The 17,504-nt window shown below is 40.3% G+C and overlaps 2 protein-coding genes across 2 annotated transcripts; one reads left to right on the forward strand and one right to left on the reverse strand.

Annotated features, from left to right (window-relative positions):
• Nucleotides 1-84: 84 nt before the first annotated feature.
• LOC135497382 (coiled-coil domain-containing protein 115-like) lies at nucleotides 85-2,133 on the forward strand. The gene is made up of 2 exons (XM_064787236.1): nucleotides 85-199; nucleotides 701-2,133. Exon 2 carries the CDS (start codon nucleotides 707-709, stop codon nucleotides 1,397-1,399), a length of 693 nt encoding a protein of 230 aa, XP_064643306.1. The 5' UTR covers nucleotides 85-199; nucleotides 701-706; the 3' UTR covers nucleotides 1,400-2,133.
• A 3,177-nt stretch (nucleotides 2,134-5,310) lies between these two features.
• On the reverse strand, nucleotides 5,311-16,442 carry LOC135496993 (balbiani ring protein 3-like). The gene is made up of 22 exons (XM_064786612.1): nucleotides 16,363-16,442; nucleotides 14,788-14,861; nucleotides 14,461-14,481; nucleotides 14,013-14,188; nucleotides 13,478-13,608; nucleotides 13,006-13,118; nucleotides 12,271-12,324; nucleotides 11,968-12,021; nucleotides 11,617-11,664; nucleotides 11,283-11,336; nucleotides 11,070-11,123; nucleotides 10,626-10,676; nucleotides 10,365-10,415; nucleotides 9,834-9,878; nucleotides 9,468-9,518; nucleotides 8,828-8,995; nucleotides 8,520-8,630; nucleotides 8,005-8,157; nucleotides 7,645-7,755; nucleotides 7,121-7,264; nucleotides 6,666-6,767; nucleotides 5,311-5,794 (listed from the first exon to the last, which is right to left on the reverse strand). The coding sequence occupies exons 2-22, from the start codon at nucleotides 14,858-14,860 to the stop codon at nucleotides 5,655-5,657; spliced, it is 1,905 nt and encodes a 634-aa protein (XP_064642682.1). The 5' UTR covers nucleotide 14,861; nucleotides 16,363-16,442; the 3' UTR covers nucleotides 5,311-5,654.
• Nucleotides 16,443-17,504: the final 1,062 nt, after the last annotated feature.

Below are 17,504 nucleotides of genomic sequence, written 5' to 3' on the forward strand. Positions count from 1 at the left end.
CCTCAATTTCATTGGTCAATATTTCGACATACTGCCAAATCCAACCAATCACCACTAAGCTTAGGAAAGAACTGGCTTCAAAATGGTGGTCACAACCCGGAAAAGATTGATTTTGTCGTTCAAATTTTGAGAAAATCTTGATATTCCGGCCAATTTTTTTAAATCTGATTGATTCCTGTACTTTAAAACGAACGTGAAGGTAAATATCCCCAATCTTAGATAATGTCACCTTCAAAAACCTTCTCTAGGCTAAGCTTATCTCATCCACAAGCACAAAAATTGTGAAAAAAGTGCTAAAAACGCAAAAAGTAAGAGGGAACATAAACATCATCCTAACATCTCGAAAAAGCATAGCACCCCGTTTTCGTGGTAGTGGTTATGATTTTTTTGTTTATATGCCATATGGGTGCGATGATTCACTGGTTTTCCTCCGTCTATTCTATTGATATTCTTCCCTTTGTGTTTGGCCTTTGGGCAACCAGCTCTGACTGACTTGGTCAGTCAGTGAACTGAATCCTTTCCTCGGCATCGGGACCTGGACAGTCACAGTTCTTATGAGGAGTACTTTGCCAGTGTCGTGGCACAATAATCGGAGCCTAAATTCGTGTGTAAAGATGAGTGAAATCCTGCTCAGGAGAGATAGTTTTGGGGATGGCTCTTTCCTAATGAACGTTGTTTAATCTCTCATTTTGCTTTCCAGGTCATCATGGAGAATACAGGAGAGCAGGAAGTTGACTACAAAAGTGTTTGTAAGCAGCTTGACGTCCTTACGAATAAATACTTTGAGACACTAGAGACGCTTTTAAAAACAAGATCAGAATTCAGCGAAACTCTAAAAAGCGGATTCTTTATGATGTCTAAGGCTCGCTATAGCATGGGAGCTAAGTCTGTTGGTGCTTTACAATACAACGACAATGATATGACAGCCCGGTATTTAGTCCAAGTAGCAGAGGATAATGCGGAGGATCACAAGTTAGAGATTGTGAATGGCCAAAACTTGCCAAAGGAAAGCAAAGCCAGGCCTGTCATTGAAAATATTGGTGCCCAGCATCAGAGGGGACAATTGAGAAAAAGGACGATGGGGAAGAACGATGAAGGTACTGGCAAAGATGGTGATCTATCTGGGCTACCTGATATTCAGAATATGAATATAAGTGGTGAGAATGATGAGGGTACTGATAAAAGATCTTGTGACAATTTGAAATGGAAGGATCCGATCACATGGTTTGGAGTTTTGGTTCCGCAATCTTTGAGGCAGAGTCAAAAAGATTTCCAGCGGGGCATAGAAATGTGTGGTGACATTGTTAATCTTCAGGAGCAGTTACTGTCTTTGAAGGACGACTTTCACAAATTGGCAGCGCAGAAAAAATTGTTGAAGACGGAGAAAATTGAGGACTGAATATATTGTGGGACACAGCAATGTCATATTTTAGATGTTGTTACACCATGTCAGCATTTATTTGGTGTAGTTTTCTCTCAACGTAGCAGATTTTGAAAAACTGTTTCTGTGATGGTCTAGCTTTTGGTTGTCTAGCATTTCTTTAGTCATTGGGAAGTATTTTTGCCAAGGCTCACCCAGGGCTATGAACAAAGGGGCTTTGTCATGTTTCGGACAAGTTTGTTATGATTGCGCTCTCGTAAGCTTGATAGACATTGTACAATAGCCGCACTTACACCACCTGAAAATGGACCACCAATCTTGGTTCGGGAACCAATGCCGCACCATCGAAAATCCACCAAGCGTTTACACCAGCGCTGCAGCTAGTTATAAAATCCGGCTACAGATGGCGCGCAAACAATAAATTGCATGCGCAGAAAGCGCCATTTCGAAAGCGCCGCCTGGAGCCGAACCATCTAACTAGCTAATTGCCGATCCATTTGCGCGTACACCACGACAAAGCCGAGCTTTTAACAAGCCGGGCGAATTTGGACCATCAAGCTTGGTGGGACAAATTCGCTCGGCAATTTTTATCGGCAATGGATTGCCGAACCAATTTGTCGCGGCAATGTGGTGGTGTACGTGCAATTGGTCCACCAATATTTCGTGGTGTAAGCGCAGCTAATGTCATCACTGGTTAGTGTCCTCTTGGTCAGCAGAGCAATAAATGTGAATAAAAAGAATTTCTTTGTTCAGTTTCTTCTTGTATTTTTTTCTTCAAATTCTTCTAAGAAACAGTGTCCTAGATAAAGGTTTCGCTGGTAACTGGGTCTTCATATGGAACTCAAAGTAGAAGCTGCTAAATGGGTTATGTTGGTCAAAGTGATGCTGGTACTTTCTCCCGACATCTCGTTAGTTGGACAAGTCTTGTCCACTAGCTATGGCTGGTACTGGAGGAATTCAGCCTGGTGTGTCGCAGACAATACAATTCGATAAAGTCTTATAAAGAGTGCAGAATCCAGATAAAATCTGCTCAAAGCGCTACCTCCCCCCAAATGTAGTACTGAACAGCCAGGATTTTTAAAGCCGCTTGAAGGCCAAGATAGATTAAGCCTCTCTGATGTGCTTCGGCAGGGCATTCCATAAGCGGGGCCGCATGAGGAAAAGCATAACGGTTTCGCTGGAAACATTCCCTAACTTTTGTCTCTGTCTTGAGTCTCCAAATGCCTTTACTTCGTCGTGACTGTCTTTCCTTTGCAATCTCCTCCATATCTAAACGGACATATGTATTGCACAACAGTGCCCACAAAGAGTCGGTTTCAAAAGACTGAAGTTAACTTCTGCCTAATCATGGAAGTCAGTCAGGTACCTACACTCCAGACGCAGTGGACAGGCCTCGTTCCTCGCTCATAAGGAGACACACTTAGGATGACACAATGGGCTGCCTGGGGAGTCCAACTTGTACCGTATTCTCGACAACAGGTGATGAATGACGTAGAAATCTTTAATGAAAAGGCCAGGGGCCATCGCGCTCACCATATAGATATTTGGTGGTTAAGAATTCATGCTCTATAGTATAGAGCCAAATGCAAATAGAGCAAGATGCAAAAATCTTGATGGTCAAGATGCAATAATGATGACATATTCCTCCTTTAAGAAAACTAATCTAATCATCATCCATGACAAGTAGTTTTATTAAAAGAAGAAAGGTATTGTAAGGACAAGAATTAAAATAGTGGCATGGCTAGCTGGACCCCATGCCCAGGACAATGGACACTGGACAATGGACAAGGGATTAGATTAGATTCAACAATACAGTCATTAGGACGTGCCTCAATGAAAAGACTAAGAGGGTCAAATGGCCCTATTTGCTCAACCAGTTTTCTGGGGGGAATGAAATAGGGTTTGGTCACATGCTCATGACTTAATTAGCAGAACCACTTCTAACTGCTCTGTGCATTTGGAATCAGACAGAACACAGCTTGTGCATGGGCTGAGGTGTGTGTAAAAAGGTGTCTCACATTTATGAGCTACAAGATCACATTTATGTCAAACATTTGAGATTTATTTGAAGTTGAAGTGTAATCAGCATTGCCAGGAACCCAAACTGGGTTTCAACACTTGAATATTTCTGTTCCCTTCTCTAATTTTTACTTTCAGTTGATCATCGACTAGAGATATGTCGGTCCACTGGTCACCTGTACAAGAGGAGCAAGTATAATTTCTCTTCTATCAAGGTGTCTTTCAGTCTATTCTGCCTCTTACTGATTGAGCTAAAACTGCATACAACAAACCAAGATGCCTGTTTACTACATTTCCATGAAGTCTGAAGTGATAGTCGATCACAAGACTTTGATCCTGGTCTTTGACGGGCCTAGGCACTTCGTATCTTTATCAATGTTTTTAATGGTCAGTATTCCGGTCAGAATATGTATGCTATGCTTTGGTTCCCATCTCGACACGAGTGATCAGGTTTTAATCGTCTGATCAGAGTTGTTCTCTAACAGAGCAGATAGTGAGTCGAATGTGGTTCCGCCGTCTGACACAGAAAACCCAGCCGCAATCCTCTTGGCCAGTCTGGCAACCCGAGCAGTTCTCTGATAGAGCAGATAGTGAGTCGAATGTGGTTTTACCGTCTGACAACGGAAACCCAGCCGCAATCCTCTTGGCCAGTCTGGCAACCAGAGCAGTTCTCTAATAGAGCAGATAGTGAGTCGAATGTGGTTCCACCGTCAGATACAGGAAACGCAGCCGCAATCCTCTGATCAGAACAGATTATGCTTTTGTCCACTGCATAACGTCCAGACAGAGGACAGTCTAGGTCTTTCTTGTGGTAGGGATACCAAGGTGTTGGAGCGTATTCCAGGAGAGGAAGGACGCCATTGTGACGATGATCTTATAAAATCTACTATCCTTCTTTTCCTCACACGCTTTCTCGAGACGGTTTTGATTAGCAATCAAGCAACCTTCCTACAGAGCATGATAAATACAACATGTATTTAGGATTTCAAACACCCAAGGCATGACTGGTTGAAAAATCTGTGCGTGGAATAAAACGTTCATCTTCGGGGTCCAGTAATAAGCAACCCCTTTGTGTAATGGGCCAGCCGCCATTTGATGTTGCATGTCTGCGGAAGAAGCAGCACCACGAGAGCGCGGAGTCTTTGACGAAGAAGGATGAACTGAATGCTTCAAACGTTTAACACAATTAACATAACCGGGAACCATAGAATTTTGTACATGCAAGATCAGCGAACTCATATATATTGTATGATTGCTACATCTTTCTCTGTTATCTTCACTCTCTGTAAGCGCTATCAATAGACACTCAATAAAGATATACATGTATCCACGTTAACTGTACTGATGACTGTAGTTGTATTCAGTTTAAACCATCTTGAAGGGTTGGTCAACCTCGTAGGCGAGAATTTGATTCGATCTATTATCACAATGATCAATAAAAAGCCATAGTGTACTTTTCTACTATAAAGTTTTTTCCTCACTCAAAGCAATTTCGGGATCATTGTGCCAGACTGCATGGAAAACGTCCAGGGTTTTAAGGAGCAACTGGAAAATGCTTAATTGAATTTGTCCCGTGGGAGAAAGAAACAGTCATTTGGCTTGGGGTCGACCCCGAGACCCCTCAATCATGACGCCGACGCTCTAATTCGTGGACTCGAAAGAATCGGAGTCTTTCAATAATTTATATTGAAATACAGTAGAACCTCTCTATATTATGGACACCCTTGGGACTGACAAGTGTTGTCCTTAAAAGAGAGGTGTCCTGATTAGAGAGGTCAAATTGAATGGAAACAACCAATTTGGGACCAAAACTCGTGTCCTTCATAGAAAGGGTTTCCTTAATAGAGAGGTGTGCGCTAAGAGAGGTTCTACTGTACTCTGAAAGAATTAAGAAAACGCGGTTTGAGATTATTGATCAACTTTATTTATCTTTAACTACATACATATGCAACCATTTGTTGACCGGATGAATTTTCATTTAGAAGTCGATAAGGGATGAGACAATGGGTGATATGAATAAAGACAAGCAAATGCTTTTATTTAAAACTTCATGTACATATATACACTAGGCCTTTCCGTACAAAATTGAAGTAAAAGCATTTGCTAGTCTTTATTCATATCACCCATTATATCATTCGGTCGATCAATGAACAGTTAAGAGGTTTTTTAATTCACTCTTAAATTGTAACAATGAACCACGTTATAAAAATCTCATTCCTCACGCTTCGTTGTATGCAAAGAGAAAAAGGTATATCTAACAGTATCCGTAGGCGTTCTCGGCTTCATCGATGTAACACCAGGGTTTACCGGCAGAACCAGCCTCCGTACACGTCTCATACATGTTACCATTGTAGCTGAACGGGAAAAGGCAGTTACCAGATGTGGTATTCACGTCTGCAATATGAATAAAAAGTAATGTTAGTTTCTCCAAACGAAGTCCGGCACCGAAGTAAGCACGCTGTGAAGACTAATGCGTTCTATCCTAGTGTATAGTACATGGCCTGCATGCACACTGGACAGTCACACACGCCGACACGAATGCTATGAATGCCAGTGGAGAAGTGATTTATTTGGTTGATAATACAAATCTCACACACCACCCAATAAAGAACATGACAAACATCATCAGGTTTCGCACTAGTCAATTCAATGAACCAAAGCAAATTGATAAAATCGGTTTCCACACAATGGCCATTCAACATGTTCAATAGTGTTAGACATCGACAATAGGCAGGCGGCACCAATCATGCGATGACCATGACGTAATGTTTTAGTCTTTCATGTCCATATACCTTTGTGTCGATTTAGAAGTAATCAATGAAGCGGTTATAGCTTAAGTATTTACCCTCGTCAAAGCTCAGATGATAATGCCTGGTATTTTTATGAAGTGGCAAGAAGGAGTTGCTGGCATTGGATACTTAGCTGGTGCAAATGGTCCGGCAATGTGGATGATTAGTCAAAGTGATTTAAGTGCCACTGCCAGCGTACTGTGGTACTCCCCATGAACTTTAACCGCAGTGTGAAGGCCTATATCTAGAGTAGTAAATGCCCAAGCACTTTGAGACATGCCTAACAGTATAAAGTACCACGGGAAGCGATGTCTAACGTATTTTTAAGCCTGATGTATTAAAATGAGCCCTTGTATTATTGATCCTGGACGCATGTGTCACATTCTGAACCACCTGGTCTAAATCTTATCAGAATTGCCGATGACACTCAACCATGATTTGTAATAAGATTCAATGAACATATTGTTATATCTTACTTGCTCTGACTTTTCCATCCCTCCCACAGGCGTACTCCTTCCCTCCATATGACCAAGTGGCTCCGGCATTCACCTTCATCTTATCCTGGGTAAGGCATGTGACTGTAATGATAAAGAGAAACCAATGATGCGACCTGTTTTTTTTTAGAAATCGAATTTTGAATGGACCGGTCAACGTCCGCTTTTATCGTTCCAGGGACAACGGTTCTTTATGATAAGATCTGACATCTGGGTACTATTATATAATATTTTGGTCCCAGTCAATGGATGAGCTAATCAAAATAAAAAAGCTGTACCACGGTGCACACTCGATGACTGTACTAGCGTGGGGTATGGATTTCCGATGCGGTGCGGTCATCTATTAAGCAGCGTGACCGTGTGTACTCATGCAACATATGATATATCGGACGGCATAGCGAAAGCTCACTATGGCCTTCTCCCCGCGCCCAACTTACCAGCGCAGTGGCCCCACTTGGCATCGGCGTCGTAGTCAGCAGTGGTGGCACACCAGGGGGTCGTACCAGTACATCCACCATAGAACCTGCTGTTGTATTTAAATGGGAAGACGCATTGAACACCGTCCTTCGTCTTGATTAAAACTAGAGGTAAACATAACATCAATTATAGCAATAGAAAATATATGTTTTGAAATATTGACGGTACATGCATATGGCATCTCAATAGGAAGCAGCAGAGATGAAGCACTTTTCTATTCCTTGGTGCATCACCGAAACTTATCGTATCATTTTTGTATGTGAGTTGCCGTTGTCTTAAGCTGCATCATTGGAATTTATATACATTGTACCAAATATATATCAGTTGCATATTTTATTGTACATAATGTATTGTACAGGCACATGTTCGAAAAAAACTAAAGCATTGCCTTGCCGATACGAGTGACCTCTGAGTAAACTCTAACCAATAATGCACGCATTATTTAAGCCACGTAAGTTGAGTGTAAAAAGAAACAACATCTTACGATCCTTAATTTCCTGGATGACTACATTCTCATCGCAGAAGTACTTCATTTGTCCTTCCATCCACCATTCTCCCGCATTCTTCCTACTCCCGTCCTTTGGCATACATTGAGCTGGAACGAAGAGTAAGGATTATCACTCTCCACAATTAGTACTTGTTATTTCAGGATGCGTTATAGCTATACATATATCGCCTTAGTTCTGTCAAGTAACTTTTCACAGGCCTGCAAAACATTACCACCTAGCCTCCAATCGAAAGAAACCATCACAAATTAATTGTTGGGGTGATCATAAGAGTTTTAGAGTAGCCCAAGTTAATTGTCTGACATCATTGTGGGTTGATCAGCAAATAATGTGCTTACAAGGACAGTATCCCCACTTTGAGCCGTCCTTGACAGTGCCACACCAAGGCAATGTGGTGGAAATCACGCATTTTCCGTGGTAGCGTCCGTTGTATAAGTATGGGAATGCACACCCAGCTCCACCGCCATCACCGCCTGTCGTAAACGAGAATTCTGAAATGAAAGTGAAGTTCCTTAAGTCCTGGAATGCTTGACATGAAATGGATAAACATACAGTTCGCCTAAGAAATATCACAGTTTTTTATTTTATTGTTGAAACTTATATTCCTCTATAGTGGAGGAATAGTATTTAATTTGGTTTGTTAGTGAGAACAAGGTGACCAAGAACCATAAAATTATTATTCCAAAATATCAACATCAATGCTGGTATAATCAACAGAAATGATGGATCCGGGGCCTTAGAAGATGGAGTACTTTTCATCAGCCCTCTAAAATGACTTTGACAGAAAATTGCTTGAACAAATCCCTGGTACACGATGTGTACATAGATTGGATAACCCTTCAAAATAATCTACCTCTAATAATCATTCCAATGGTCCCATCGGTGTCACAGAATACTCCCTTCCCGCCATCCGTCCAGGCATCGCCAGGGAATTTGGTCAGTCCACCCTTGGTTCGGCACATAACTGAAAAATGTTTTACGATACAAGTGTCATTCTACGAATATTGACATGACAATGCAAGGATTGCCATAACTAGGCATTGTTACTCTTATTTTCGTTCTTCTTGATGTTTGCAATCAGTGACCGAACCATTTCAGGTGATTTAGCAGCAAAATATTTGACCGACTGATCACTGGGGACAAAAAACTGTTTTCTCTTACCAGGGCAATAACCCCACTTTTTGTCCGCATCATAGTTTTCCGTAGTTGAGCACCACATCTTCTCATTTCCCTGTACACAGTCCTCCTGCCATTTGCTGCCATACAAGAAAGGTATAACACAGGCAGCCCCCTGGCCATTGCCTTCCTCTGTCTTTGGATACATGACGTCTGAAAGGGGTGAAAGGCAGTTACAGAAATACAACTGATATGTTTGAACCCCTCCAGCTTTGGTTTAAGACCCACAAAAACACGACACCTGACGTGGTGGAACATATATTTGGGTGGAGAATTCGGTAACGTACGATTCTGATCCATACCATTGTGCAGTGCATACACCAGCAAATCAGTGCAGAAGTGTTAAGAGAAAAGTTCCTTTTGTTTTGCCTCCGACCGTAGTAAGATGCATTAGCCCTGCACAGATGATTACATAGATAACTTAAGGTAAAGGATGCAAGAAATCATCTGATTATCGTGGTAGTCACCGTTTTTTTCAAATGCTAGAAACCCTTGAGACTGAAAATGGTAGAGTGGACGATGAAACTAACCATACTGTATTTGGCTAGGAAGTTGGAAGTTTAAATCTGTGTTAGTTATTACATGAAAGTCTTTACAGTCAAATCTTACAAAACATCGACCGTACCTTGGAAGCATTTGTTGGTCGGATCGTGCCATTTTTCTCCCGTTGGGCATTCTACAATAGAATAGATATGATGCCATGCTACAACCAATGGATGATATATCCGAACAGAGGTACCTAGACATTAAAACAGTTCATCTTGGTAAGTGCCAAGAGTTATAAGGCTACAACACTGATTCACTCATTCGATAATTTCTTGACCTTATAGGCCTCCTGCGGTGTTGCTTTATGTGATAGGCGAAATATATCATGTCAAAATACACCGGTGAAATTTGAAGTGATGATTACATTACTGTATGACATTTGAAAATGCTTTTATTTTGTTTCGAAATCAGTTTCGAGTATGTCAAGCGTTTAAACACTATTTACTGTTTTCGCATTTGTCAGTCATCCAATTCTGGTGGGATGGACATCCTGAAAATTAAATAAATCCAATTATCAGACACGGTTTGTTGTATTCTATTGTTCTTGTCCTGGTACAGCAATTAGCAGGCCTTCTTCTTGTAGCCATATCCACAGGTTCGTCAACCTCGTTATCCAGTTGAACGGCTTTTGTAATAGTATAACAGTCAGGCTGCCTCAAAGTAACCAGCGCTCTTTGCCTTCCTTCACATCATTGAATCATCTCTACCATGCCAGCGATAAACACATTTACTCTCGAATGGAGGGATGCTGGTAAAGGTAACGTGTCTTTCTTACGAAAACATATATGAAATAGTGTTGGCCCGCCGATAGTCCAAACTACAACCTTACCAATAGTCGAACCTACAGCCACCTTAAAGAATGCCAAGGATCTCTTCAATCATTCACTGCGGAGGACCACTCATAACTGCTATACGCATGTACCAAAATTGGTACCACCGATTATGACTGAAGTAAAACAATGCAATGCCTCCTTACTAGGTGTACATGTCTTTTTGGCTTCATCCCACTTGTCAGCTGCCGCACATCCTGGAAAAACAGCAACAGATACTACATGTACTTTGACAATGTTTGCCTTCAAATTTGAGATAATTTAGAGGTAAGAGGTGTTTCCTTTAAAAAAATTAAATGGCTTCATTATCGATGAGGCGGTTGTGGAAGAGATTTTATGATTTTATTTTGAAGTTTGATTTACAAGGTTTTGCTTATTTCAAAGTCACTGTTTTATATCATACTTACGGCTTGTGCATTTTTTCTGTTGGTTATCCCATTGCATATGACCCGCACATCCTGAGAACGAAAGAAAATAAAACAAACTTGTACATTTTACCATAATTATCGTACCATGCCCTGTCTTCTCGATACCTTCTTTTAACAGCTGGTGGAGTATTGTGCTGTCCTCAATTTGAAGACATAATCCCACATTTGGATGGCGGATTATGATTATGCGATCCTAAGACTTAGGAGCTAGTCAGCCCAAGATAATCATCCACCATAAGTCGAGAAATGGTGTCAAAGAAGCGAATATTTAAGAAATATGATGACATTACTACAGGAAGACATTCAATATTTTTTTGGAAACTACAGTGTACATGTATATACATCCATTACTATAGACAGTTTGTCATCAATACACTTGCAAAGTAACGAAGAATACAATAATATGTTTCAGCCAATTCTTACGGTCAACACATTTGCCTTGCGTCTGGTCCCATTTGGTGTTAACATCGGGGCAACCTGAAAAAAAGGAATATTATAAGATGCTTATTCAAATGAGCATTTAGCTTGTCGTAGCATAGATACCATCAACATCATTACAGTATTAACCGGTACTTACTTGCCATCACAGCACATATTACGGAACGTTTCGGCAGATAATTTATTGGGTTTACTTACGTAGAATGCACGCTGACTTCACGCTGGACCACTGTTCGTCTTGGTTAGGGCACCCTAGGAGATGATATGGAACAACAGATAAGTTTTATACGATTTTAACATTGGAATTTATTGACATGAAATGAAGCAAGCGCATGGGCATTAGATTACATAGCATTCGGCATTATAGTCATTTTATGATGCAACAACTACAGTTTTTATCTGTGATTGCTGGCCTATCAGGATAATCCAAAAACGAAATTTTAACCTTCCCTTTGCTATTCACAAGAACAAGAAGAAAAAGAAGAAGATATAGATGAAGCTATTGAAACCAGAATAATTAAAGTTTACTCACTCAGTGCGCATATCTTGCCGTCCCATTTAGTCTGAATATCGAGGCATCCTGTAAATGATTTGACCTTTGTGAGCAGGTGGAAAAATCTGTACATGTATAGATTTCTTTCATCAGGGTTGTAGAACGATGACATTGAGAGAATATTCATTTGAAATTTAATTGAAATCAAGCGAGGTCAACAATTTGGTAGCACCAATTGTGTGTTCAAATTTTGTTTCGGCCTCAGCGGTCATGGGAAATAATATAGATATACATGTACAGTGTACCACATCTGTGTCGATTATATCACTAAATATCATTGTAATAATACGACTACCGCGCACGGCTTTGTTCTAAAATAAGTCAACTTACTTGGCATGCACGAGATTGATTCGATATGCCATTTGGTGTCTTTGTTAGGGCAACCTGGAAAAGGAATCGGTAATTAGAAATCATAGAAAACCAGGCCACATTATCAGAGAATTAACCCAACCCACGATGAGTGTAATGGAAAATGCGTTCGGACAGGCAACCTCATGCTATACACTACATTTTTAGGTAGTTTGCCATGACGACTGTCACTGTGTTCATACCAGACCTTGGGGAAGGCTTCGTTATTGTAAAAAAAGGTTGCTTACCCAATCGATGAAAGATGAAAGTAAAACGCATACTCACGGAGAATGCATTTAGATGACTTCGTGTCCCACTTTTCTTCATCTTTCCGGCATTCTGTGTTAAAACACAAACAGTTTGTAAGGTGTGAAGTTCATGATTCCTGGTATCGTTACTTTTAGTGCCTAATTGCTGTCTTAAAGACGTTCGTATTTGACAAAGAAATCGCTACGTGATAGAATGAGATATTTGCTGGCGTTACTGATGCATACTGTCGAGTTTACCAATAGAACCTATATTATTTGCCATTGAAAGTTGAGTTTTAAGAATCAAAGTCCGTTAATCATGCCGCGCAGCAGGTACTGAGACAATCGGCATCATCATACGATATCTGTGAACATTTGACAGCGGGAAATGTCAATTAATCTGCGTAGTGCATCCTTGGCTTGCTTGGTATACACTCAGCCAGAATGGACTACGGTTTATAGTTTCATCCGACACATATTGAAGGAAGAAACAAATTGCAAAGAAAATTCACTTTGTGCATAAAAATGAAACACATGCATCAGAAAGGTAAACTGAAATCTTAGGCAGTTCGGTTTCTGTCGTTTCTGAAATCCACTAATATCGAAGTAGACATCACGAAATAAGAGGTGTCATTGTAATTTTTGCACTAAATCGAAATATTACTGGGCGACGAATGAATGAATTGCTTCGCTATAAATGTCGGGCGTTAAAGACCATTGGAGAGCGGGGGGGGGGGGGGGGGTTACCCCTGGATAGTGTGTAGTGACTTACTTTTTTTCGCAATACACACTGCTTGGACACGACATTTCCTGCATTGACTGGGGCCAACGCAAGTGTTGCCTGTCACTTCAGTCGTCATAAAAGACGCGTAAGATTGAGACCACCTGAAATGACGAAACCAAGTAATAAACTTGCTTTGTTTTCATTCATTACAGAACATTTTTCCACACTAACAGCAAAATGTTACAACCAAGTCACGCTTAGATTTCCCCGCTTCATTTCATTTAGAATCCTTTCAGTCACTATACGAAAGAGCGCACAATCTGACTGAAACCGTTTTAAGATGTTCCTTATGCTTATCTGCCTGGCTGGTGTCCTGGTATTTTCAGGACGGACATACACGTAGTGCTGAAATTTTCGTTTCAGTGGGCAAACAGTGGTCGAAAGTAGAAACGCGGGTATCTCTTGCCTGTAATTTGAATCAAACGAACAGAGAAAAGTATGTGGTGAGAAATATACGTACGGAGAATAAATGGAACATGATACAAGTTCATAATCTGCAGGGCATGTCACTGTTGGGCCGGGAACATATCCAACGGAGAGAGGATTTATACGAGTTTTCACGCAAGCTTTCTCAATACAGGTCACCTTAGCCTTAAAAAAGTTACGCAAATTATTGAATTTTAACATGTTAAGCTGGTGGTCGATATTCATTTATGCCATCCGGAATAGAGGAAAAACTCGAGCGAACGGGTCAAGTTTTAGTAACGTCAAACTGGCGCTGTTTGTAGCCGCTGTACCAGAACAATTCAAAACTGACATACCGCAGGATTCCCATCAAGTGATGCATTCCTGAGAATCAGGCCAATACACAACCTTGGTTGTTATTCCTCCAAGTGTATTGCCTTCTAAATGAAATGAAATTGGCTTGTATTCGATTTGCACAAATGATCTGAATTTAAAATGAAGGTGCAATCCATGTAAGCCAATGAATTTTATCTTGAGGAACAAATTGAGAATGATTGAACATATTCCTTGAGACAGGCTAATGGTCGTACCTTAACACCTCCGACATTTCGTCTGTTAGAGGCAATGCAAGTTTCCTGATTGCTGAAGTAAGATCCGTCACATCTGAGGTCACATTTACATGCCTGACCAACAAAGCCCGTTGGACATTTCACAATAGATTTTGCATCATCGGAACGAGTCGATATTGCGCCCGTAGCCTCTGCAACTGATGTGGACATAAAAAAATCATTCACTCGGTTAACTATACTATGAGACTACCGAACATTAAGTAACGATATCGGACACCTTGGTGTCACCAACCCCTTTTCCTTTCAAATCGAACATGCTGAATGACATCGAACGACAATATAAGTACTCAGAACCGGTGTTAGATTGGTAAAACAAGAGTATAAAATAGGTAACGAATGCAAGCCAAGTCGCAGTCGTATATCGGCATCATGCATGATAAATTGCCAAGCTTGTCAAAATAGTACTTACTCCTTGGACTATTGCATTGACCTACGAAAAAAAGATTATAGATTAAGGGCCGTTTTCCGGCGATGTCTTGGGGAAGGACAATTGCCCCTGCCCCTGCCCCTGCCCCCCCCCCCCCGCCCCGCTAAATACGGCCATGCGGGACAGGGAATCATAATTATATCGCCAGTGGTTCCTTTCATTTCCGAAATATTTGTGACATGTGATCAGAAATATTCTATTTAATAATCTTCATCTGGTAATCTATACTTACTATTTTTTGGTTTAAACTGCGAACCTCCTCAAAAATGTGTGCTTTTGAATAACCGAAAAATTTGTATTCATGCTTACCTGACTGGGTTGTACCTTTTCCTATTAAGGTGGCAATGACCGCGATGGTCGCTATAACAAGTGGTGCTTTCATTCTGTAAAAAATGCACGGAAAAAGTCGAATTTGCTTCCATCACTCTGTAATTCGCTGTGCTTGATATGCAAAGATGGAGAAAGAAATCTTGTCGTTTTTGATAAGCCATTTCCATAGTAAAACACGCTTTATCATTACCTTTTTCTTGAGAAATTTGCTGTTCATCTCAGCTGGTTATTTTCTTACACCAAATTTCTCATTAAAGTCGATTGGTAGGAGAGAATAAAGCTGTGACATAAATGGTGTTTACACATAAGAAATTGCTAGGTCTAGCTCTGATAATTTGCGTGTTTATCGTATGACCCGGTCTAGACAAACCCGGTAATTAACGGGTTAACTTTATCTCTGACATGAGAGGAGGGACAGACCCGGGGTGACGTTTTTTAGTGTTTCCCCGTATATGGCAAGCCGTTCGTTCAATAATTAATAATACCTAGTTTTCTTGAAAATAACCTGGTTTTCTTCTTAAAAAACCTGGTTACGTGGAAGAAAACCATGTTTCCTTCCATGAAACTAAGTCTTTAAAGAAGAAAACATGGTTCCGAACATGGTCCTGAAAAGTGTGTTTTCAACAAGAAAACTAGGTTTTCTTCCATAAAACTAGGTTTATTAAAAACAACTTATTCTTTTTAGATAAAGTGTAGGTTCGATGATTTCTCTTCAAAACCAAGTTTCGAAAAAAGAAAAACATGTTTTCATCGAGACATTTGACTAATAATTAAAACAACCTAGTTTTTTTCATAAAAACCTGGTTTTCTTCCAAAAAAACCTAGTTTCGTTGAAGAAAACATGGTTTTTTTCCATGAAACTTGGTTTTTTAAGAAGAAAACCTAATTTCGAAAGAAGAAAACCTGGTTTCGAAACAACCTTGTCTTTTTACCTCAACACTGGCGTGGCTCCTTTGGCTTGGGCCAGTCCGGGACGAGGTAAAAAGACTTGGTTTTGAAAATAACCTGGTCTTTTTCATTAAAAACTTGGTTTTGAAAAAGAAATGCATATAACCTTGTTTTATTCCACAAAACATAGTTTTTTTCCATGAAACTAGGTTTTCTTGGAAGAAGCCTAGGTTGATTTTAAACACCAAGTTATCTTGTTAAAAAACCAGGTTTTTTCAAAGAAAACTAGGTTTTTTTAATCAACTTATGCTTCTTGCAAGAAAACCTAGTTTCATGGAAGAAAGAAGAAAACCAGTTTTTTTTCAATAAAACCTGTTTTTCTTAATTATTAGGCAGACGGCTTGCCATACCCTTACGCCATTTGAAATAATTCAGGTCTTGCCCAATACACAATCTATTGTCTATGAACAAAAACCCGCTCGCACCTTGACCTAAATTCCCATTATTCTACAGTCTTATCAAAGGGTCACCAGGGTAAATCTTCATATCACCTACCAACACGAAAACCTTTTTTTGGTGGTCGAGGGAGCTGTACAGGCAATGGCAAATAAAAGTAATCCTTTAGTCAACATATCAGAATATGTAGTAAAATTCACGAAAGCCTACCTTTTAATTAGTTGAGTCACAAAAATCCAGATATAATTGTTATAATGGAGTTTTGGGGGTCTTCTGTTCCCACTGGTGGTGTGGGGCCGAATGTGCCACATCAGCTTGCTCAGGTCGCTTTATTAAATTAACTTGTTTGTGCTGGCCGCCTTTACTCAAACAGTTGGTTTTCTCAAATTTCAAATTGGCGTGTTCAAGGCTAAATGTTCAAGGTGTGGAAATTGATCTAATTTGTTTATTTGATTTTCGTTCATGAAACAAAATCGACAATTTCAAAGGCGCCTATTCAGCCGCAGCTGTTGTTAGCAGTACAGAAATATTAGCGGTTTGCGCCATCAGGTGTAATTTCAGCGCACGCTATTTGTGCACAAAGACATTGGCAGTCAAGAGCCACTATGAGCATAAATCAGTTCTATATTTCATTCAGCAGTGGGCGTCAACCAGGGCCCGCATTGAGAGTGTCACTTGTGATCAGAGCTGGAGTTACATTTCTGGAGCAGATGTTGCTCACTTGACTGAGTTCGGATGCATTATCAGTGAAAGCCATCAAGATTCCGATATAGATTTTAGTATAAACATCGATAGCAAACACTTGTTCATGATATAAACTTTCACTTGTTATGAGATACGCATATCACAACAGTAAATACGAAATATTGGCCATTTATCAGGTCAGGTCTTCTGATGTTCTCTGTAGAAAATATTCTTTGTAACATCAGTCAAGTTTGCTGCAGATTTTCCACTGCCTTCAAGGAGCGGACACGACTTTCTATCAAGGTTATCAAGATATGCAACCCATGATTATGTCTATTACATCTACATTCCAATTTCTGCATTTTTGAGTGTTTTCCTGCATACAGCTGGAGAGGCCATTACTTACACTCGCAGCCAATTTACACCATTTACACCTCGGAATACTTACCATAAAAATATTATTGAAAACGATTCACTTATAAGAGAGATATCACACTTTTTAGGTTTTCACTTTTGGCCTGCTGATGGCTAAGTCAAGAATCAGATCGGACCGAAGTCAGTGTCTGAGGTCATCCGACTTGGAGAGTCCTAGCAGTTAAGAAACGTACCACTTTTTTTGAAGCCTGATACAGATGACATGGACAGTGAGGATCCTGGCTCTATTTCTG

The sequence above is a fragment of the Lineus longissimus genome, chromosome 12, assembly GCF_910592395.1.
Source record: "Lineus longissimus chromosome 12, tnLinLong1.2, whole genome shotgun sequence".
In the NCBI taxonomy this organism is placed as follows: domain Eukaryota; kingdom Metazoa; phylum Nemertea; class Pilidiophora; order Heteronemertea; family Lineidae; genus Lineus; species Lineus longissimus.

Bases quoted from the DNA above. Each gene is read 5' to 3' on its own strand.
- LOC135497382 (XM_064787236.1), top strand. From the start codon at position 707: ATGGAGAATACAGGAGAGCAGGAAGTTGACTACAAAAGTGTTTGTAAG.
- LOC135496993 (XM_064786612.1), bottom strand. From the start codon at position 14,860: ATGAAAGCACCACTTGTTATAGCGACCATCGCGGTCATTGCCACCTTA. The intron at 10,416-10,625 runs GTAAGTATGATA...CTGTTTTTCCAG, and splicing joins ACAGAAAAAATGCACAAGCC to GATGTGCGGCAGCTGACAAG. The intron at 8,996-9,467 runs GTACGGTCGATG...CACCCCTTTCAG, and splicing joins GACCAACAAATGCTTCCAAG to ACGTCATGTATCCAAAGACA.